The following is a 22,985-nucleotide window of genomic DNA, read 5'->3' on the forward strand; positions in this document are numbered from 1 at the left end:
GGGCATTTTTGTGCCATGGGTTTGGCTCTAACCTGGGGAATGGGGGCAGCAGAGGAGTACCCAGCTCCAGGGCTGCCAGATTTAGCAAATAAAAAATTCCAGAGGCCTAGTTCAATCTGAACTTCAGATAAAGAATAAATAATTTCATAGTGTAAATTTGGCATTTTGTCAGGTAACTTACCTGGGCCAGGTACAGTTCACACCTTCGCTTACACCTCCATGCTCTGGGCACATCCCTCTAACAACACCACACAGCAGGCTGCCCCTGAGGAGCTCAGCCAACAGTCAGATGCCAAGACGCCTGCACCGCTCCCCATGCCTCTCACCCACAACACACACGTCTTTGGGATGGATTGGCTCCCAAATGGATTCTTTCACCTACAGACCAAATGTGCAGAAAGAAAAAAATAATACCATCGGAAAGTTCAGGTTTAGATCATTAAAAATGTGAATGTTGGTGATGGTTAAGAGCCATTGGCCATCCCAACCCCCCGCCCTGCACCCCCCTGCACCCCATAATGCAGATCTATCAAGAATGAATTCCAATCTGGTAAATGGTACGTTTGGACCCCCCTGAGACCAATATTGCACAAACGGTTATCTCCTTTTAAAACATAACATTTAACTACTCCTTACCATCGCAATGCTGGTTTCTTTTAGGAAGATTCTAAAATACAAATAAAAAGGAGGAAATGCAAGTCACCCATAATCCCTCCACTCTTAAAGAGCCATAGGCAACAGCCTGGAGTCGGAGAAACTTTTTCGACACGTGTCCCATTATTTTGATTTGCTATTAACGAAAGGGGAGAGGAGGATTATGCTGTCAGGGAGTCCACAGGGAGCCACCTCCGAAAGGCTTTCCGCGTGGAGGCCTGTGAAGGGGGCAGCTGCAGGCAGGAGGATAATCTCCCTCCTGCCTCCCAAAGCTGATTACGGGGAGGGGAGGAGGGGCCCACCGATCCAGAAGTCGTGAGTTGTCAAATATTAGCAACACTCAGCAAACAACCACAGGACAGCTCTCAGGTGCAAGGGTTGCTGCAAGCTGGACACATTAGTCCTCAGTCCTTCCCCACCCCTCCCTTCAGGGAACTGAGGCTGCTTCAAGAGGCCCACTGCAGCTGCTGTGAGTGACTAAACCGAGCTGTGTCCTATGGCAAAGTTCCCGGGACACCGGTTACAAGGCTGTCCCCACACACCTGAGTTTTTCTCATGGAAATGTGCTTTTGGCCAGTCTGCAGCTGAGCCCATCTCCTAAATTACTAGGACATCAAACTTAAGAAAGTGACAAGCAAGATTTTTTTTCTTTCTAAGGAGAGATGGATAAGATGACTTCTACTCTCATGCTTTACTAATGAGCCCAGTTCTCCTTGTTGAGGGGAAAAAGGTAGAATGGAGCTGCTGAAAAGGTCAGTTGGCCTTGGTCTGTTGCTGTCCGTGGTGAGCGCCCTGCGTGGACAGGGCAGGTGATGTGGGGTGGGCGTGCCATGTCTCTCTGTCCTCTCTTTTCCTGAGGACCTCTGGCTGTTACGGGTGAGACAGAGGTGAGTGTGTTGAAGACAGACACCCTCCTGAGCTCAGAAGAGAGACAAAGGCCTCATTTCATCTCCATTTTTATTTTTTTCCCAAGAGTGGTGCTTTTCAGCTTTCGATGCACATTAAATCAAATTGGGAGTTTAAAAATACTGGTGTCTGAGACTCTCGGTAGATCAATTACATAGACTCTGAGGGGTTGGCATATAGGCAGTAGTATTTTTAAAAAGTTCCTCAGATGATTCCACTATATGGCCAATGTTGAAAACCATTCCTCGCTGGGTGTGCAGATGTGAGAGGAGGAAGTGAATTTCAAGTCAACTGTGGGATAGGAGATGGAAAGGGCTCCTGGAGTCCTTAGTCCAACTCTTTCCTGGGGCAGATGGGAAGTTAGGGTCACGGGAGCTCTATCTCTCCCAGAGTGCATGGTCTGGTCAGTGAATGAAAAGGGCTGGAAGAGAATCGAGGCCTCACCCTCACCAAACCCCATATCTCTGCCGTTTCTTTCTATTGTGTTCTTTAATTATTTTTTTAAAATGTTAATTTTTCAATTACAGTTGACATTCACTATTATTCTGTATTAGTTTCAGGTGTACAGCAGAGTGGTTAGACAATTATATACTTTACAGAGCAATTCCCCCAATGTTTCCAGCACCCACCTGGCACCCATGACTGATCTGTAACTATCAATCTGTACTTGTAATCCCTTCATTTTTTTCACCTAGTCCCCGACCCCTGGTAGCCAGCAGTCCATGCTCTGCAAGTTCACCACCTTTCCGTCGCTGTGGCAAAATCTGCAAAGAGAAAGGTGACAGAAACTGATGTTTTAAATGAAATTTCTATTAATTCTTCACCTTTTCCTTGCACTTGGCATGTTATAAAGATTTTCTCACTCTCAATCTCACTTGATTCTGGCAAAGACCTTGTGGGAAAGGCATATCTATTTTTCCATCTTGTCTATATGAGACTCTTCTCAAGGTCAATGAGGCAGGATGTGGTGGGCCTGGGACCATAACCCAGGCCTTCAGGGGTCTCCATCTTTTACTACACCGCTGACCACACACAACTTCTTTCGGCCAGCAGTGTGTGCACAGGTGAGGGAAGGTCTTCTCACACCCAGACAAAGGCAGAACTGGATGCTCTCAAAACTGGGGGTCCACAAAGGTTGTAACAGGGAAGCCACATGGTGTAGGGCAGTGGTTGGCAAACTGCGGCTCGCGAGCCACATGCGGCTCTTTGGCCCCTTGAGTGTGGCCCTTCCACAAAATACCACATGCGGGCGCGCACGTACAGTGCAATTGAAACTTCGTGGCCCATGCGCAGAAGTCTGTATTTTGTGGAAGAGCCACACCCAAGGGGCCAAAGTGCCGCATGTGGCTCTCGAGCTGCAGTTTGCTGACCACTGGAGGGTGACAGCTTTGATATCAGACAGACCTGGGTGTACATCCAGGCCTGAGATGAGGAATGGTGTGATGGATTGTTTCTGCACCTGAGAAATGGAGGTAACCAAATATACAGATTAAATGAACATGAAGTGCCTGATCCTTTTTTAAATTTTTTATCTTTATTGTTGAGAGTATTACAGATGTTCCCCATTTTCCCCCAATGCCCCCCACCCACCTGGTTCCCACTCCTCCCCAGGCCTTCACCGTACTATTGTCTGTGTCCGTGAGCTATGCATATAAGTGCCTGGTTCTTGGTAGGTGGATAAATGATCGCTTTGACAGTATCATATTTATGCCAAAGGGGTTTGGGGGCTGCGTGTGGGTGGACAAAACTGGGTCAAGGGTTATTGCCTGTTTTTAAAATAGGTTAAAGGCAGGAAAACTTTGAATAACAGGAAACTGAGAGATATTCTTTCAAGTTAATAATTTATTTTTCTACTGGGACGGCTGTTGATTAATTCTATGGATAGGCGATTCTCATTCTGACTGTGGTTAAAAGAAAGCCATGGAGAAGCCCTAAGTTTTCAATGATTAACACGGCGCTTATAGCCTCCTTTCCTCCCTCCTCTCTCTTCCTTCTCTTTTCTCTTTCTGACTCCTAATCTCGAGGGATAGTGGTATTTAATCAGAATTTAATAATGCTATGATCCAGGTGGGCTGCTGTTCTACACAATGTTCTCTCCAATGCTTTTAGTGGCTGCTTTGAAGAAGGACCATCAAGGGGAGTTTGTGATTTGGAGAAATACAGAATTACCCAAACAAACGTCAATAGGGATGGTTTGAGCTGGTGAAAATTAAAAAGGAGAAAGCCCCATTTCTCCTTTCCTGTGTTTGGATGGGTGATTTCATCCAGGACTTTCAGATACAATAATAAGCAAGCATTCTATTTTCAAACGTATAAGCCATTTTCTCAAAACAGCCAATTGAACTTGAGAGCATCTCCTTGTGTGTAGAATCCAGAGCGAACTAGCATCAGGCATTGAAGTTGCAGAGTGGAGTGTCCACCAGGAGATGCTGACTGGACTCCATGGTGCATGTTTCTGGCATTTTGATTATCCCTCTAGTGCCCCGATTGCTGTGTAGGTGAAGGTGATCATGCTCTGTAATGGGTAACAGTTAGAGGAGATCGGAACATAAGCTGGCCTGGGCAAGCAGTGCAATAAGAGAAAGAGCCTGAGAGTGAAGATGCTACTGGAGCAGAGAGAAGTACCAGATACAGTAGTTAGGAAAGAAATGTGGCTCTTGCTGGCATGGGGCAGTGTTGGCCCTCAGAAGGAGGTGTGGTCTTCCATCAGTGAAGAGCATTTAATTTCTTTACTGATTAGAACTGGTTAGAAAAACTAGAACTAAAAGCAAAATGGTAATTGTAAAAGATAGCTATTTTTCATCCAGGGAGACCCAAAAAGTTTCAGGTTTCTCTTCCTGGTATATTTTGAATACCCACTATGTGTCAGACACCTCACATTTTCTTTGTGAAGGATCCCATTTCTAGGGATTCTCCACAGGAGTGGTTCACCCACTAAAAGTAGATTTCTGGGGAAGACAGTCCCCACTTTAGGAGATTAGGGTGATGGGTCTGCTGTGAGGTCTGCAAATCTGCGTTTACCTGCAGGGGATTCTGAGGCACAGGCAGGGACTCCTGCTCTGAACTGAGCCTGAGCGCTGTTGACCAAGCAGCCCATGTTCCCTGGTGGAAATTCCAGTCCAGAAGTTACACACCAGTGGACTCTCACCTTTTTACTTTGGGAAACTGATCAGAGTCCAGCCTCCAAGGTTTGTGCTGCTCTTAGGAGCACCATCAACATTAGGAAATGGAAATAATACAACTTGTGAGAGCAACACCACGTTAATTTTGGCCAAGGATTCTCAGAGCTAGGCTGTAAGTTCAGTTCTAATCGAAGAAGCCTCAGGTCCAAAGAGAAGCTAGTCAGGACCAGGGAAGGCTGAGTCTATTCCCATGCAGAGTCGTATTCCTCTGACTTGCAGCCAATAAGACAACCACCATCCTTGACCTTCTTCTCAAGCCTTTCGTTTGCACACCTCTCCAAACTCACCTCTCTGCTCTTTCCACGGTGAGTGTATTAGAATCATCTCTTGCATCTACCACGTGAGGCTTGTATCTGGGAAGATCTACTTCCTCTCTGCTAAAGAGAGAAAAAAAAGTATATGAATGTAAGCATTAGCCTGGTAGAACAATAGCAACTGATAAGGATCTGGTGCTGATAAGAGGGTGGTCCTCTCACACATGACCATCAGTGGAAGTAAGAATTCCAACCTTTTGTAAATGTAATCTGTGTAAATAAAAACTGCATACACCTGGTGACCCAAAAGGGATTTCCACTTTGGGAAATCCTTCACATAAACATAAAAGCAAGAATGATCAGTGCAGCATTGTTTGCAGTGGAGAAAACTACAAACAGAATGAATCAGTACAGGCTGGTTGAGTGGATCATGGAGCTTCCACACTGTCAAGTAATGTGCAAGAATCTATCACATCGATGTGTCTCTCTCACATCGATGTTTCTCTCTCTCTCCCCATTCCACTCTCACTAAAAATCAATGGGGAAAATATCCTCACTCCTTGGGTGAGGATTAAAAACACACAGAAAACAGAATAGAAAAGTCTTTGTCAAAGCGTAGAGCAAGGCATAGAAGGAGACATACCAAGCAGATAACACTGATTTCCTGGCAGGCAAGATTAGAAGTTTGGGGGAATACTAAGTTTTTCTTTAGGTTATGGTTTACTGGTTCTCTGGTTTCAACTGCACATTTTACTTTTGTGAGCTCTGTGAAACGCACCTGTAACCCCAGCTGTGTCCTCCTTCCCACCACACGCTTTCTGTTCACTGTAACCCTCGGTCTTTCCCTCCCTTCCTCTTAGCATCTTCTTTCCACTTGGCCGTGACATCACCTCTTTTCTCCTGGCCCAACCTCAGCCTAACCTGGATAGGCCACAGCTCAACTGGAAAATGCTCCCTCTGAAACGGGCAATTTTGTTCAATGCAATCACAGGATGGGGGGGTGTTTGCTCAGGACCACTGTGCTTATCTGTGGTTACCTGTTGATAGAATTTGAACTAGATGGAAGGACCTGCTGCCATTTCTAGATCCACACTCCATGTTTCTGTGCTGCTTGGCAAACGTGTGTGCGTTTTTTCAGAACAGCCATTTTTCTGACTTCATGGACAAACAAACCGGGTATGTCACTCGGAACCTGCTGGCAACCCCGATCGTGATGGGCAAGGAGGTTCTGGCTGTGGTTATGGCAGTTAACAAAGTAAATGCATCTGAATTCTCCAAGCAGGATGAAGAGGTAATGCTAACCCTGGGCATCCAGTCGGAGGCTTAGGAAATGTATTTGTTATAGATCCAAGAGAAAGATGTCACACCTAATTTGCTTTTTTCTCTGCTGTCTGTAGGTCTTTTCCAAATACCTCACCTTTGTTTCCATCATCCTAAAGCTTCATCATACCCACTACTTGTACAGTGTTGAATCTCGAAGAAGCCAGGTAAAGGGGAGGTGACACTAGTCACTCATGCTAACTTGTTCTGACAAAGGGGCCTGGAGGCAACAAGCCCAGACCCCTCCTCTCCCCTGTGGGGGTTTAGCCACATGGAGCAGATCCCCAAACTTCAGTCCCAGATGTCTTCTCAAGGTCTGCCCTGGCTTTCCATTCCCACCTGCCTGCCATTCATCTGTATGTGCACTGGGTTCCTTTTTTCAGACTTCATCCAAGGTAGACATGATTTCTTCATCTATGAGATGGCAATGATAATTATAGTACCTATCCCACATGGGTACTGTGATTCTTAAATGGCCATTAGGTAAATTAGTTTACATAAAGCTCTTCGTAGTGCCTGGTACATAAAGCTATTAATTTCAGGAGCAAATCATTCCTCTGAAGTCTGTTTTCTCCTTGAGCCAGCAAAATAAAGAACAACATTGGGCCCTAGCTGGTTTGGCTCAGTGGATAGAGTGTCGGCCCTTGGACTGAAGGGTTCTGATGAGGGTCAACAGGAGCCAGTGGGCCACCAATACTGCACTCTGCCTAGGGACTGTCTCTGCATCCAATTTTAGATGACCTGCCCTTCGAAGCCAAAACACTTGGATATAGGGACCAATCATAGCTCATCCTGTTTCATAAGCCCACAGCCTTGCAAAGGGCTACTCATTCTCCCACACAGAGAATCAGTATTTTGTTGGACGTGGACATGTTCAAAAATGGAATTGCATTGTCTAGTGATATGGATTCATTTTATTTGATGCAGCTCATGGCTAAAGCTCTATATTTTCATAGTGTATGTTGTCCTAACTGTTTTCTTTTTAATATCTACTTTCAGATCCTTATGTGGTCAGCCAATAAAGTATTTGAAGAGCTCACAGACGTTGAGCGACAGTTTCACAAAGTGCTCTACACAGTTCGAACATACCTGAACTGTGAGCGGTACTCCATTGGACTGCTGGACATGACCAAGGAGAAGGTCCTCACTGCTCCACACATTTCTGTCTTGCTTAAAATCACCTGTAAAACACATATCACACAAAATGTGGTTCATTTAAAAATGGATACGCTATGTGAATAATCAGTCATGATAGTTCACAAGAACCAGAGCCAAGAAAGTAAGGGACAGAGGTAAAAAGTGAGCATTTTGGAGCAAAAAAGATCTGGGCTTGAATCTTGGCCTTTCTATTTTCTAGTTGTCTGTGTCTTCAATGAGTCTTTTATAAAAAATAAATATTAATTAAAAGACTTTCTTTTTAAGAGAAATTTTAGGTTTATAGAAAAAACGAGCAGAAAGTTCAGCTAGTTCCCATATTATCTGTCTCTCCTATTATAACATCTTGCATTCATGTGGTGCGTTTGTTACAGTTGATGAATCAATTTTGATAAGTTATTATTAACTAAAGTCCACAGTTTATATTCAGATTCACTCTTTGTGTTGTACAGTCTATGGGTTTGGACAAATGCATAATGTCATATATCTGCCATTACAGTATCATACAGAATAGTTTACCTAAAAATCCTGTGTTCCTCCTATTTATCTCTCTTTCTCCCTACCCCAAGTCTCTGGCAACCTCTGATTTTTTTTTTTTTACTGCCTCTATAGTTTTGCCTTTCCCATAATGTCATATAGTTGGAATTATACAGTATGTAGGTATGTAGCTTTTCCAGATTGGGTTATTTTCCTTAGTAATAAACATAAGTTTCCTCCATGTCTTTTCAGGGCTCGATAGCTCCCTTTTTTTTAATGCTGAATAATATTCCATTGTCTGGATGGAGTTTATTCATTCACCTACTGAAGGACATCTTGGTTGCTTCCAAATGTTGGCTATTATAAATAAAATACAGATCTTTTTGTAGACATACATTTTCCATTCCTTTGGGTAAATACCAAGGAGGGTTATTGCTGGATCACATGATAAGACTATATTTAGCTTTGTGAGAAACTGCTAGATTTAATATTCTATAAAAGAGTTGCTCTTTATTGAGTACTTTTAACTAGGTATCAGAGTAGGTGCTTTGTATGTATTACTCACTTAATCCTCACAATGACTTTGTAGTATGAATTCTATTATTGTCCCCATTTGCTGATGAAAAAGGTTAAGTGACTTGTTCACACACGTATAAGCAGTATTGTTGGGAATTACAGACGTTTTTCAGTGCTAAAATTCCAGAATTATAAATTAACATAAAATATGCAAACATGAAATTCATATAAGATATGGTAGGTCATGGAACAGTTTAATAATGTTTAATATATATCTGTCTCCAGGAATTCTATGATGAATGGCCAGTCAAGCTTGGAGAAGTCGAACCTTATAAAGGTCCAAAGACACCAGATGGCAGAGTAAGTGCCAATTGCCTTGGTGATATCCATACATGGTGCAAGGTGCTAAAACCAGAGGCAGCCACGCATAGAGGAAAGAGCATGAGCCCAGAAGGCCTGGGTTCTAGTCCTGTAACTTTCTGCGGGACCTTGGAGTAGTAGAAAGAGTACTACACAAGGGTCTGAGGTTCCAGTCCCAGCTCTGCCCCAAGCCAGTGGGGTGGCCGGGCCTTAACGCATTGTTTAACTTCTCCTTTTCTGTAAATCCAAGGCTTGGGACCAATGGTTCTCAACAGGGAGGGACACATCAGAGCTACTTGCACAGCTTTTGAAACACACTGTTCCCAGGTCCTTCTTCTGACATTGAATCTCTAGGGAAGGGTTGGGTTAGATTTATTCCCCACCCTCAACTGCAAGCTTCAAAGGGCAGGAATTGTGGTTTGCCACTGTATCCCCAGCACACAGGAAAGGCAAGGTGATGGGACACAATGTGTCCAGGCCTCAGGTTCTTCTCTGTCCAAAGAACTAGTGAGCTAGTTCTCAACATAGCCACCGGATCCTGTTTCCAAAGCAGTTGTCCAGATAAGCCAGTGCCGGAGGGGGTGAGTGCTCACTGCCCAGCTGGGAAGGGGAGACATTGACTGAGGTTGAGAAATGACAGGATTTGTTCTAATGAAGTTATCAGTCAGATATTTCTGGACAATAGAAAGGGATTAAAGGAAAAACAAGTTTCCCCTAAAAATTGTTCAGGTGAATTCAACTTTGTAAATTTAATTAAACAGGATTGCTCATGTAGATAAATGGCCAATGATGTTTCTAGTTTTATTACAAGCTTGTCATCAGGATACCAGCAGTTTTCTAATTTATATTATGCCAAGAAATGTGGTTTGGAAATAAGGTACTATTCATATAAGTTCATCAGCGAAAAGTGCTTATTGGGAAATAAGGTTTTTCTCATAATCTCTCTCTTTCCTCTTAGGAAATCATCTTTTATAAAATCATTGACTACATTTTGCATGGGAAGGAAGAGATCAAAGTGATTCCGTGAGTATCATAAAGCAGCTGTAGGAGTTGCCATTTATTTTTGTACACAGTGCACTTCTCAGTGTAGCAGTGATTTTCTTTCTTCTAATCTTCCTCAAGGACACCTCCCGCAGACCACTGGACTCTCGTTAGTGGATTACCAGCATATGTTGCTGAAAATGGATTTGTAAGTTATTGAACAAAATTAAATAATATTGAATGGAACTCTTATTAGCTAAGAGTTGCAAACAAATGTGAAAGCCAGAATATATCAGGGAAAGGTGAGGGACCACTTCCTTTGGCACAGGACATCGGTGAGAGCAACCTTGGCAGTTGAATGTAGGTTAACTAGAGACTCCCAAACTCTACAAGAAAATATTTTGTCAGCAGGAGAAAAATTGATCCATTCCCCAGCCTTTATTTTTTCATTTCCATATATGTTTATTCATATTTACCTTGTCACAAAAAGGATTTAAGTTTCAACAACCAAATAAAGCAATATAACACAAAATAAAAATAGGTGAAAATGCAAAAGGAAAAAAAAAATCAAGGGCAGGATGTAAATTAGAGCCAGAACTAAAGATAACGATGATTTGTTGCACAATGCCCTCCACATTAATAAAATTAGGCTGCACATTTACTCTTAGCTTTCCAGTTAAATAGGAAAGCTGATCAGGTACAGACTTTACAGTGTTCCTATGATAGAATCATATTGTTTAGAATAAAACACATTATATTCTGATACAAAGACTAGAAAAACATGTTTTCCTTGCTGTCTCCATGAAATAAATACCATGTAATACTGTAAATAAGAGCATCACCTATGTAATACACGTAGTGGACCCCAACTTTTTAAACTGTAGCCACACAAATTTCAGAGTCCTTTGGAAGCCCATGACCATAATTCCTGCTGGGTTTAATTTTATCTCAAGTACAGTTCCCTTGGTCAAGACTTTAGAAGCATAGAAGATTACTGACAAAAGAGAAAAATACATAAAGAGAGAATTTTGCCACTGATTGCAATGCAAGATGTAGTGAGTTGGTAAAGGAAGTGAATATTGTTGCCCTGGTCTGTTGGGTGGGCCTGGTGGACAGTAGGCTAGTTCTGGCTGTGAGAGGTCAGGTGCAGGAAGACAACAAGCAAAAGATCTCTGGTAGGTCCCAGAAGTCTCAAGGCCAGAGGATGGGGCCACCATAGCTTTCCCACTTGGCCTCAAAAACACTCTCCCTCCTTCACAGCTGACTTCTTTCTCCCGAGTTGGGCTTCTCCACCATCTTTTTTTTTTTTTTTTTTTGACATCAAAATTCCTCCCTGCAAGAATGTTCGATGCTTTCAACATTTCTTTATGTTGGCATTTTTCTTTCCTCCCCCTTCAGATCCAAGTTCCTGAAATATATGTGCAGCATTTGTTTGCATATTTGTTTTTCCTTCAGTGTTGTCCTTGTATTTTTTGCAGTGTTCATTCATCTAGTTGCTTTGAATTTGGAAGAATCCTTAGAGGCTGGGAGAGTAGGAAGGTGCAGAGATGGTGCTACTAGTAAATGTCATCCAGTGACTTAATTAAAAGAGAAGCTAACTTCAATATGTTGTTAGCAAATTTGGCCTAGCCAAGGTCCAGTGCCAATAATTTGCTTGTGAGCTATCAAGACCTATGGAAGAAATACTCACACCTGGTGTGTTCTTTCTTATTCTGCATTGTGGGTTTAATGGCTTCAGCACATGATGTTTCAGGACTTCTGTCTCCTCTTGCTTTACAGATATGTAATATGCTGAATGCCCCCGCAGATGAATACTTCACATTTCAGGTAACCTTGCCCTCTTCCAGGCCGCACCTCTCAGTGCTGAGGAAGAGGGGAGCAGCACTGCCTCCCTCCCCCCACACCATTTCTCTCCTCTCCAGAGTCGGCTCTAGACTTAGAGACAAAAAAACACACCAACAATTCTGAAGCATTTGGAAAATATCTTTAAATGCTAAATTAATGGTCCAGACTATAACTGCTTTTAGAATTCTGAAAAAGAAAATTTCCATATGAGTGAAAAAAGTTAGAGAAGGCTTTATGCGAGAGGTGAGGTTTACCTGGGGCCTCAAAGGATGACTAAGCTAACACAAGGTTGAAGAATGAATAATGTGATGTTGAGTGCTTGACTACCTTTGCTTTGCTGCCTACTGTGTAGGTGCCACATCATGGTTCCATGATTCTCAGACTTGATCCATGAGGGCATCAGAAGTACCCAATAATTTACTCAAGATGCATGCCCAGAGGTTATGAAACAAGCTAAAAAAATTAAACAAACACATTCATATGGCCCTGGGGCCACACTTTGAAAAACATTCCTAAATATCTATGTCTGCATCCCCCACTAGATTGTGGTCATCTTGAGGTTAGGGCCTGTGATGTATTCATTTTTGTATCCAGCAACTAGGTCCTGATACATCATAGGGGCTTGACAGATGTTTACCAGATAGAACTACATCACAGTACAACAGATTACCTTGATAGATCAGTCAGGAAAACAGAAACCACACTAAGTATTTCAACAGAAATAATTTAATATAAAGAGTTTTAACTAAACAGGTGTTGGAGGGCAAAGTGAAACAGGGAACACAGAGATAAGTGCTTCTCATCCCTAGGGCTGGGGAGACCAAGACAGGAGGACAGACACTTGGTTCTGGTACACTTAATTGAATGTACCAGAATACTTTTACGGCCATATAATCCTAGACATGTTCTGACACAACATAGGAATTGTGCATCTAACACCCAAAGATTATTTTTCTTTAAATTAAAAATAACCCCAGTGGGGAGTGATGGGGTGGTAGTTATTATGGTGCTGGGTTAGTTTTGTATCTCTATTCTAGTGCAGGTTACACACATCTACTCATGTGATGAATTTACATAAAGCCATACACACATGCGCACACACAAATAAATACATATAAATATGGTGAAATTTGAATAAGCTTCACAGATTAGGTCTATTTCCTGGTTTACAAGATGGTCCATTGAGAAAACTGGGTCAACGGTACCCGGGACCTCTCTGTACATTTCTTTTGCAACATTCTGTAAATCTATAATTATTTCAAAATTAAAAATTAAAAAAATAATCTGAGTGCCTTTATTGTTTTTAGAAAGGACCTGTAGATGACACTGGCTGGGTCATTAAAAATGTCTTGTCCCTGCCTATTGTCAACAAGAAAGAAGACATTGTGGGAGTAGCTACATTTTACAACAGGAAAGATGGAAAACCTTTTGATGAATATGATGAACACATTACTGAGGCAAGTGCAATTATAAAATAATGGAGGTAAATGAAATTCATGAAATAATAGAGGATGCATAATTATTTGTTATTTTGGAATGATATTTTTGAAGGGCAATTAAACATGAGTCACACAAGGTTGTAGCCAATATGTCATTGCGTCATTTCTCTTTCCTGACTTCTGTAAACTGCAACATTTTTTTTACTAAAGAATGAACTTTTGGCTTAATCAAAATTCTTTACAATACTAGGAAACTGGGAAAGAAGGTTTCTGTATCCTTTCTCCCCAACCCCCTTCTATTCCCTCTTATTCTTGCTCTCACCCCCAGCCCTCTCTCTGATTTTCAGGTCATTATTATTCTACTGGATTTTTGTAATTTCTCTCCTCTAATAAAGTATTCAGGATGCACAGTGCACTTTGGAAATCAGGGCTTAGTCAACTTTATGTCTGGGGCATTGTTAATATGTTTTGTTCTTAGATTAAAAGGGAGATTGATAGGGAAGCATGTGGTTTGCTGCCTTCAAATCAATTTTCCTTTCATTTTAGAGAATTGAATCATATTTTATATATTTCAGACTCTCACACAATTTCTTGGATGGTCTCTTTTAAATACTGATACATATGAGAAAATGAATAAGCTAGAAAACAGAAAGGAGATAGCTCAGGAAATGCTCATGAACCAGACCAAAGCCACTCCTGATGAAATCGAGTCTATTTTGGTAAGTGGGGAATTCGGTCCTGTGGATATTAGGTGGTATCTAACCAGGGCTTCTGGAATTCACCTAATTACCCAGAGGTCTGACTAATGAGAATAGGTTTAGTCTTGAGCTAAGGAGGGGAGGTAAAGAAGGAGGGACTAAGGGGGGACCTGGTGGCCCAGTGTACCTGGACCCTGACTGGACTTTCAGGCTGCTTGGTTGGAATAGCACTTTGTTAAAAATAGTGTATGGGCCTGTAGGAGCTCAAGTAGTGATACCGGGATTCAAGTATGTTAGTAGGAAAAAAATATTTCCAGGAAGAGAAATATACCAGTCAGCTATTGCCATGTAATGCAGCATAACAACCATAACATCTCAGTGCTTTCCAACAATAAACATCTAATTCTCACTCAGGCATTTGTGGGTTGACCAGGCTTTAATTGATCTTAGTTGGGCTTGGCTCCAAGCTGTGCATTTGGTTTGTTCTATGTATTACCCTCATTTTTCTTGATCAGGTGCTCCATAATAGGTGTTCTTCTCATGAACATGACACAGAGCAACAGAGCAAGCCCACTGTGCAAGCACATTTCAAGTCTTTACTCATATCACATTCACTTAAATTCTCACTGGCCAAACATGACCAAGATCAACATCATGGATGGTGGGAGAGAAAGTAGATATTTGCTAGGAGTGTTCTAATTACCACCAAATGAAGGAATATATCACACTATTTTTATTCCTCTGTTCCTTTTATTTACCCAGCTTTTAGAGTGTGTGTATAGGTATAGTTTTGATGGGTGGTTTTTAGTTGTGTGTCTTTTTGTTATTGTTTGATTGGTTGGTTTTGCTGGGTAATTTGAGAGTTCAGAGAATTTGACTTGAGAATATGAGATGTTGAAGATGAGAAGGTCTGGGGAGAATAAAAGGAAATTGCTATAAACTAAAAAACCAATAAACAAACAAAATAACAAAAAATGTAAGCCACTTATTTTTCTTTCTTACCTACATACATTCCCCCTCTCTCTCTCTCTCTCTCTCTCTCTCTCTCTCTCTCCTCACTCAGACAGCTTATGTTACCTTTTGGGGGCATAGAGAAATCAATTAGATTATTTCTTGGAGAAAACTCTTCATAATCAGATGCATTAGATTTTTTTTTTGTATCCAGAATGTATCTTTGTCATGAAACTCATTACAGCATATTTAAAATATATTTTAACTGATTTTGAGAGCAGAGGAATCAAATAGAAATCTCCTTTATAGGCATTTCACATCTCAATTGCTTTTACATTTTAGAAATTTAAAGAGAAGTTAAGTATAGATGTAATTGAAGATTGTGAAGAAAAACAACTTGTCACAATTTTGGTAAGTGTTTTACTTCTATCCTTAATGCCTTTTTAATAAAATATATTAGGACATGCTTTCTCATTTTTCAAATAAATGTTGAGTTTTTTCTTCCCTGACAACTTTTAAAGCTAAAAAGAAATGATATTTCTTCTAAAGAGTCATCTTCTGGCTTCCTGATTTCCTTTCCTTTGTCCCCTACAGTCTGATCCACACAGATAATTTAGAATCATAGCTAAACTAAACTATGGCATAAGGAACTTGAGGCACAGATTCTAGAGATGTCCTGGTCTGATTTATTTTAATAGTTTTGGATCTCACCATGGCCACCCCAGAAGACATGATGGGATCACAGAACATATGAACTTTCTAGGAACAATATATCAGGCACAATTATCGCCATCGCTAGCTTCTCTTTTGGAGCCTGGAGGAACTCAGTTCTTTTTTCATTGTCATTAGACCATCTCTATTATTTCTGGTTGAAATTAATTCCTTTTCCAGTTAATTCATCTTGTATTTTGTTGCATCCTATTAAACATACCTAAACTCATTTTCTACAATTTACAGTTAGATTCATCCAATAATTTTTTAATTCCAGAGTTAATCTTTTTCAGTTCTAGAATGTACATTTAATTTTTTTAAAGATTCCAACTCTGTTAAAACTTTTTATCATTTTATCTACTTTGTGTATCTTTCCCTCTATTTTCTTGAATTTATTGACCACATTTATTTTAAAATTTCCATCTCAATACCTGAATCACCTATAGGTCTGATTCTACTGCCTAGTTTTGCTCTTGGGTTTCAGTCATTTGATTATTTAAAAACATGCTTCATAGTTCTTTTTCATTGAAAACTGGACATTGTGAATGAAAACTTGTAGGGCCTCTGGGTGGCATTATCTTTCTGCAGCACTAGATTTTCTTCTGACAGGTAAATAAAGTTGATTTTAGATTTTGTTATAGATGATTTATTTCAGTTTTGCCCTTACTATGAGGGTAGAGGCCTTATTTCTAGAGTGAGGCCCTTCTGGGATCCCAACTGAAAGCCAAGCCCCCTAGGCCTGGAACTTTAAAAATTTGAATGAAATTGAAATAGTATCATATCTATTTCCTAACTAACTACCTCATCCTGTTTTCCTCTGTCCTTTTGCAATCCATGATGTAAGTGTTCTGCTTTCTAAACTGAGACATACTGACTACCTCACCTTCCCCCTTGCCATCTTTTATAAGGTGTGTCTTCCTATCCTTGCCACCACAGAGCCAGTGGCCTTTGACCTCTGTTTGAGGGCTCCATTCCCGCCCTGCATAATTTTGTGTCACCTGAGGATCCCACTCTTCTTGGTTTGACTTCTAAACACTCTCTTCTCACACTTGGCCCAGAAGATAACCCTTCCTTCTCCTTGCCTGCCCTCAACAACATGCATCTTCTTGTAAAATAAAATTCTGATTGACATCATGACACTTTAGAAATTCTCTAGTTGTCTATTTAGAGGAGGGAGGACCTTATGTTGGAGAAGCAATAAAATGGATAAAGAACCAGTAGCTTTACCAACACACACCCTATTTTAATGGAAATCTGCTCTTAGTTTGGCCCAAATCATTGCTGTGTAAAACTTAGGAACTCAAGAAACAAACAAGTATTTCAGAGGAATTCTTCAAAATTATCTTGGCATAATTTCTTAGCTACATAATTATTCATGTATCTGTCCTCACCACGATTCTTTCTCCAGGTGTGCACTTTAATTCTAGGTTCAGGGAAGGCCAGGTCTATTTTATAGGTGTAGCAGCAGGAGCATGTCACTGTGCTGGGAAGGACTGAGGCAGCTGTGCACTGACTCAGACAAAGGAAGTGAGGGAAGTCCTCCTCCCACCTTTGTCTTGCTTCCAGAACATTTCAGATCACCCATAGATACACCATCTGGAGAGAAGGCCCCAGAGAAATACCTCACCCATTCATCTTTTATTCAAATTTTCCCCCATTCATTCAGTAATCATTGAGATGCACTATAGTACAAAGAACTCTGTAAGGTCCTGAGAGCAGAAGATAGTATGGTCTGGTTCTTATCTGGTTCAAGAAGCACCCTGTTTAATAGGGAGACCAAAATATAAGCAATGACACTGACCTTGCCCTGTGTGGACAAGTTCACAGAGTGGAAGCACCAAGGGCCCTCAGAAGCCAAGGGCCTGCTTCTACTCACAGAAGGTGGTAGAATAGGAGATGACAGCCATGGCCCTGAGGTGTGAAGAGAAAGCAGTTGTGGGCTGGGCAGCGATTGATGATGGGGGCTTGGAGATGGCTGGAGATGAAAAGGGGAAGCAGGGCATACAGACCAGGGCCTGGAGACACAGGATAACTTGCTATCTGAGGGAAACCAAAGAGAGCTGCTGTGGCCAGCGCCCCAGTGAGCAGAGGGGATGAGCAGCCCAGGAGGCCTGGCAGGACGCACCTCAGCTGTGTGATTCCTGCAAACAGCAGAACATCAGCCTTGGGTGCCAGGCTTCCTACTTCTCAGACCAATCAAAAGCCTTTATTTTCATCAACCTCTCTGTATCACAGACTTACAAATGGTTGTTCTTCAAAACCTGTGATTTCTGCATTAAAGTGTTATTTTACTGGTTCTTCTTCAACTGCACCTGGGAATCATAATTCTGAGAACTTACTTTGTTTCCTGCTAAAATACACATTCACATTTAAGTATCACTGACCCTGAAATGCATGAAAAAACAATTTCACATTTTCTCTTTACGTAACACTCGGAACTGTACAGGAGCAATGACCTCCAGCAAGAGGCTATGTGGCACAGGGCGCTCCTACCACTGCCCAGAACTCTCTCCCATAACTCTTCTCTTGCTCTGATTTTTTTAAAATCCTCACTTGAGGATATATTTTTATTGATTTTTAGAGGAAAAGGAAGGGAGAGAGAAGAGAGAGAGAGAGAGAGAGAGAGAGAGAGAGAGAGAGAAACAGTGATGTGAGAAACATTGATCGGTTGCCTTCTGTATGTGCCCCAACCAGGGTTCCAACCCGCAACCTAGATATGTTCCCTGACTGGGAATCGAACCCAAAACCTTTTGTTGTACGGGATGACACTCCAACCAACCAGACTCATCTGGCTGGGGCTCTCTTACTCTGATTTTTATAAGCTGTGCTAATGTTCTGCTCATAAGAACATGTTTCAGGGGCAATGACAACATTTTTATTCATTGCTTTCTCCACAATGCCTAGAAAACAGAAACCAACAAATGTTTGTTAAATGAATAATAGATGAATAAATGAAAAAGAAGAGCCTCTTTGGGCAAGGAATCTGGGAGCATTTGGAGAGAGAAAGAAAGTGATGAGAATGAGTAACAAAGGGTATCAGAGGGCCCTATGAGAAATGGAGAAAGGAATTTTGTAAAGTATTACTATGAGTTGTGAATTGAATCCCCTCAAATTTTCTTGGACTCATGCAAATAGAATTGCTTTTTAATCAAAATTACTTTTTAATTAAAACAACAAAGACGAAAAGATTATTAGTATCCTTCCCATTTTACAGATGAGAACATTGAGGCTTAATCCATTTGGGAGACATGCTAATCCAAACCCAGAACTGAACATTAGTCTCCTGGCCCAAGCCATTACTTTGCAGGAAAAAGTCTCTGCCTAAAGTGATGGTCTGAGAGTGGCACTGGTGAGGAGGGAGCCCCAGGGAGAGGAGAGAAGGGCAAGGGTGTGAGGGATGAGCCCAGATCAGGGGCTAGAGGACCAAAAACCGTACCTTTACCTAAAATATCTGTGTACCATTATTGAGAGAAGGGACCTCAACACAGTAGTAAGCTCAGTGAACTCAGTAGATGCCCACTGAACTGATTGCTCCTCTGTATCTATCTGGTAGACCCTAATAGCCTTTTCTAACTCCTGCCTCCTGGCGCTTCCTCTCCTACCAAATCAGCTGAATACCCCTCCAGAATATCTCCTCTTTCAATTCCCCCCTCCTCCTGCCCTCGGCCAATCAATTTCTCCCACAGTCCCAGGCACTTGAAGCTATGCTCTGTGCGTTTTCTAAGCTCTCACCTTTCCCTGGTCTGCATTCTATAACCATTTCAATAAGTTAAGTTCTTTAAGGGTAAGGTGCTTTTTTAAATTTCCCAAGCCAAGTCAATACTCTTGTGCTTCATTCATAGTCCTATGAATAAGATATCTGCAAGTGTACCAATATACTACAGGGTCCTCATTCATTCACTCAATAAACATCTACCAAACCCCTTCATGAGACAGGCACTGCAGGTCTGAGACACCACACAAACAGAAGGGACATGATCCCACTCTGGTGCAGCTCACAGTCTGATGGGAAAGCGTCACTGAGCATGTAAAGAAAATGTGATAGAATTGAATTAAACAATCACTTACTGTTTCCTGAATATTTCTTGAAAAGGAAAAAAAAGAGAAGCTGAGTATCAAAGATGGGTGAAGCTGCTGCAACCCAGCACTTCATTTTGCATCATAGAAAGAAAATAGCCACTAGAACATGATTGGAAGTGAATCCCCCCTCCCCTTAGAAAGTTTCTTGATATCACTGAGTCTCAGTTTCACCATCTGTAAACTGGGTGAAATTGTGCAGGTTTGTTGTGAGGATAACACATGCAAACTGCATCACCCAGCACCAGGCACGTAAAGGCTCAGCAAATTGTGGCTGGTGTCTTTTTATGGTAATTTGTTTCACACCCAATGTTGGATGTGTGAATGCAAACTGACACAGTTTGTCCTTATTTCAACAGGAAGAGGACTTGCCAGACCCGAAGGCAGTAGACCTGTGTGAATTCCACTTCAGTGACTTCCCCATTACAGAGCACGGGCTGATTAAGTGTGGACTACGACTATTTTTTGAAATAAATGTGGTGGAGAAATTCAAAGTACCCGTAGAGGTAGATGGTCTTTAATGTAAAATACTGGGCGATTCTGTTGCTGTACTTCACTAATGTTTCCTGTGGTTTAAAAGATTAACTTCAGTTTGAATTTTAAATTATTATTAACTTTGTAAATATATCAGCTTAACCTCTGTAAACAAGACCAATCGATAAGATTGTCACAGACCTTCCAACCTTTAGCATTCTGTTCCAAAGTCTGAATGGTGTTATCTTCTGTGGGTGACAGGTTCTTACCAGATGGATGTACACCGTGAGAAAAGGGTACCGTTCCGTCACTTACCACAACTGGCGGCACGGATTCAATGTGGGGCAGACCATGTTCACTTTGCTGATGGTAGGTCCAGAGCGCTGTCAATCATAAACCTGCACATTTCTCTGTTGAACATGGCGAGCGAGAACCGGAGACAGTCCATCAGTCTAGATCAGTAATTCTGGAATTCATAGGCACAATCCCATAAGCCCCAAACTCCCCTGTAGATGATGCCAGACAATATGGGGATGCCTGGGCACTTGGCTGGATTGTCACTCTTAAGAGAAACCTTAAACTTATTGAGGACAATCACGTACCTCCTCGAAGGAAATTTCAGTTACCTGCTGGTTGGTTGGTTTTTTTGTTTTGTTTTTTTAAATTTATTGTCTAAAGTTTTACATATGTCTTATTTTTCCCCGCTTGACACCCTCCCACCCCCCGCCAGCCATTCCTATCCCGGGCAAGCCCCCACTGCCCCAGTGTCTGTGTCCATTGGTTATGCTAATATGCATGCATACAAGTCCTTTGGTTGTGGTTGTTTCTTAAATTTTGTTTTAATTACAGTTAACATACAGTATTATATTAGTTTTAGGTGCACACGTTACACCTGAAATGAATATAGACATGTATGTGCCTCACAGAGTGATTGCAATATTGACTACATTCCCTATGCTGTACCTTACATCCCCGCGACTGGTTTGTATCTGGCAATTTGTACGTCTTCATCCCTTTATTTTTTTCACCCATCCCTCCAACCCCTTCCCATCCTTCTGGGTTTTGTAATTGCCCAGAATTAGCTACAATACTCAGTAAGAAATAAAAACAACTTGCTCTAAAAGTACAGCATATCTCCTTCATTGCAGGCAGGCCTCACAGCACATGCTATAGAGGTGTATTAATCCAAGTAAATATATATATGTATATATTTTTTTAGACAGGAAGGCTAAAGAAATACTATACAGACCTCGAAGCTTTTGCCATGCTCGCTGCTGCTTTCTGCCATGACATTGACCACAGAGGCACCAATAATCTGTATCAGATGAAGTAAGTGAACACATGTGCAGTGTCGACAGGTACTTGTGACGTTTGAGGTTGTCTAAGGGGAGAAGAAATGAAAATCACCTGATACCAGGTTTAGTTGTCATATCTTTAATCTCCTTTAATCTGGAGTCATTCCTCAACCTTGCGTGTCTTTCAGGATGTTGATGTTTTTGAAGAGTCTAGGCCAGTTGTTTTGCAGAATATGCCTCTATTTGGCTTTGTCTGATTGTTTCCAGGTTACTAGATTCAGGGGAAACGTTTTGGGTAGGAATTCTACATAGACATTGTGTACTTCTCAGTGCCTTGCACCAAGAGACCTATGATATTAATTTGTCCCATTATCTGTTTATGAATAATGTCTAGCTGATCTCTTTATGCAAAGGTACATTTTCTCCTTTGTATTAATAAATAATCTGAGGTGTTACTTTGAGACTGGGTGAATATTTAGTTCCTCTGTGACCTTTTTTGACTGATGTTTTTAAACCCAAAGGAATTAAAGATAATCACTCTTCCCACTGGAATTGAGCTTTATTCATCTTTGTAAAATCTCCAGTGCTGACACAGAGTAGGCATTTGAATGTGAGTTAAAATTCTGATCCCTGCCCAGCCAGTGTGGCTCAGTGTTTGAGCATCGACCCATGAATCAAGGGGTCACCGGTTCGATTACCAGTCAGGTCAAATGCCCCGGTTAGGGGCTCAATCCTCAGTGGGGGCCATGCAGGAGACAGCTGGTCAATGTTTCTCTCTCATTGATGTTTCCATCTCTCTATTCCTCTCTCTTCCTCTCTAAAAATTCAACGAAAAGATATTTTAAAAAATTCTGACCCCTAACTAGGATATTTGGTTTACCAAACCTGTTCATGACCCCTCTCCTCCCTAAAGTTCTGTTCTTTCTGAAACAAAATGAAACTTCTCTACGAAGGCTGACGCCCATATTACTGATGTCTTCCTTTCTTAAAATTATTTATTCCATATTTCCATCACAACATTTCCACATTATCAAGGTACACCTGTGACTTCAGCCTCTTTCCATCTTTTCTTTTTTCATCTTTTTATTTTTGATGTCTCTTTCCCTCCCTCCAACAGGAAGAACTGAAGAAAGACAGGGTACCGAAGACTGAGGCCCCCACTTACATAAAACACGATCCAAGTATTAGCAATTGGGAATTTTGAGTTTAAATTTATCTCACTGTCATGGAGAAGAAGTGTTACTTGATAGTGATTTTCATTTTAGTTCCTATACATTCTTTTTCTTCCTCTTTCTTTTTTTTTTTATATATATTTTATTGATTTTTTACAGAGAGGAAGGGAGAGAGATAGAGAGTTAGAAACATCGATGAGAGAGAAACATCGACCAGCTGCCTCCTGCACATCTCCTACTGGGGATGTGCCCACAACCCAGATACATGCCCTTGACCGGAATCGAACCCAGGACCTTTCAGTCCGCAGGCCGACGCTCTATCCACTGAGCCAAACCGGTTTCGGCTCTTCCTCTTTCTTAAAAAATGTTTAAGCCCTAACCGGTTTGGCTCAGCGGATAGAGCAGTGATGGCAAACCTATGATAAGCGTGTCAGAGGTGACACGCGAACTCATTTTTTTAGTTGATTTTTCTTTGTTAAATGGCATTTAAATATATAAAATAAATATCAAAAATATAA

General features: G+C 41.4%; 1 protein-coding gene and 1 long non-coding RNA gene across 7 annotated transcripts in view; one reads left to right on the forward strand and one right to left on the reverse strand.

The window, feature by feature from the left end:
- Positions 1-22,985, forward strand: part of PDE6C (phosphodiesterase 6C, cGMP-specific, cone, alpha prime) — a 42,127-nt gene that overhangs the window by 3,990 nt on the left and 15,152 nt on the right. For 2 of the 4 annotated variants that reach the window (XM_005884050.2, XM_014531572.1), the window contains exons 2-14: positions 6,135-6,287; positions 6,394-6,483; positions 7,316-7,456; positions 8,750-8,824; positions 9,783-9,847; positions 9,947-10,013; positions 11,585-11,632; positions 12,958-13,107; positions 13,665-13,808; positions 15,081-15,149; positions 19,886-20,032; positions 20,262-20,369; positions 21,220-21,329. In XM_005884050.2, the coding sequence (XP_005884112.1) occupies positions 6,135-6,287; positions 6,394-6,483; positions 7,316-7,456; positions 8,750-8,824; positions 9,783-9,847; positions 9,947-10,013; positions 11,585-11,632; positions 12,958-13,107; positions 13,665-13,808; positions 15,081-15,149; positions 19,886-20,032; positions 20,262-20,369; positions 21,220-21,329 (1,367 nt within the window). The remainder of the gene's footprint in view (positions 1-6,134; positions 6,288-6,393; positions 6,484-7,315; positions 7,457-8,749; positions 8,825-9,782; positions 9,848-9,946; positions 10,014-11,584; positions 11,633-12,957; positions 13,108-13,664; positions 13,809-15,080; positions 15,150-19,885; positions 20,033-20,261; positions 20,370-21,219; positions 21,330-22,985) is intronic. The other 2 variants (XM_014531574.1, XM_014531573.1) reach the window with 2 other exon arrangements.
- On the reverse strand, positions 47-21,326 carry LOC102239674. Of its 3 annotated transcripts, none has more exons than XR_314585.2 (6): positions 21,250-21,326; positions 20,316-20,410; positions 7,406-7,497; positions 5,030-5,119; positions 2,190-2,324; positions 47-378 (listed from the first exon to the last, which is right to left on the reverse strand). It is a non-coding gene; the product is annotated as an uncharacterized LOC102239674 (long non-coding RNA). The 3 variants fall into 3 exon arrangements; XR_001360148.1 differs by having other exon boundaries at positions 5,016-5,119; XR_001360149.1 differs by lacking the exon at positions 2,190-2,324 and having other exon boundaries at positions 5,016-5,119.

Source organism: Myotis brandtii, unplaced genomic scaffold (assembly GCF_000412655.1).
Source record: "Myotis brandtii unplaced genomic scaffold, ASM41265v1 scaffold810, whole genome shotgun sequence".
NCBI classification, from domain to species: domain Eukaryota; kingdom Metazoa; phylum Chordata; class Mammalia; order Chiroptera; family Vespertilionidae; genus Myotis; species Myotis brandtii.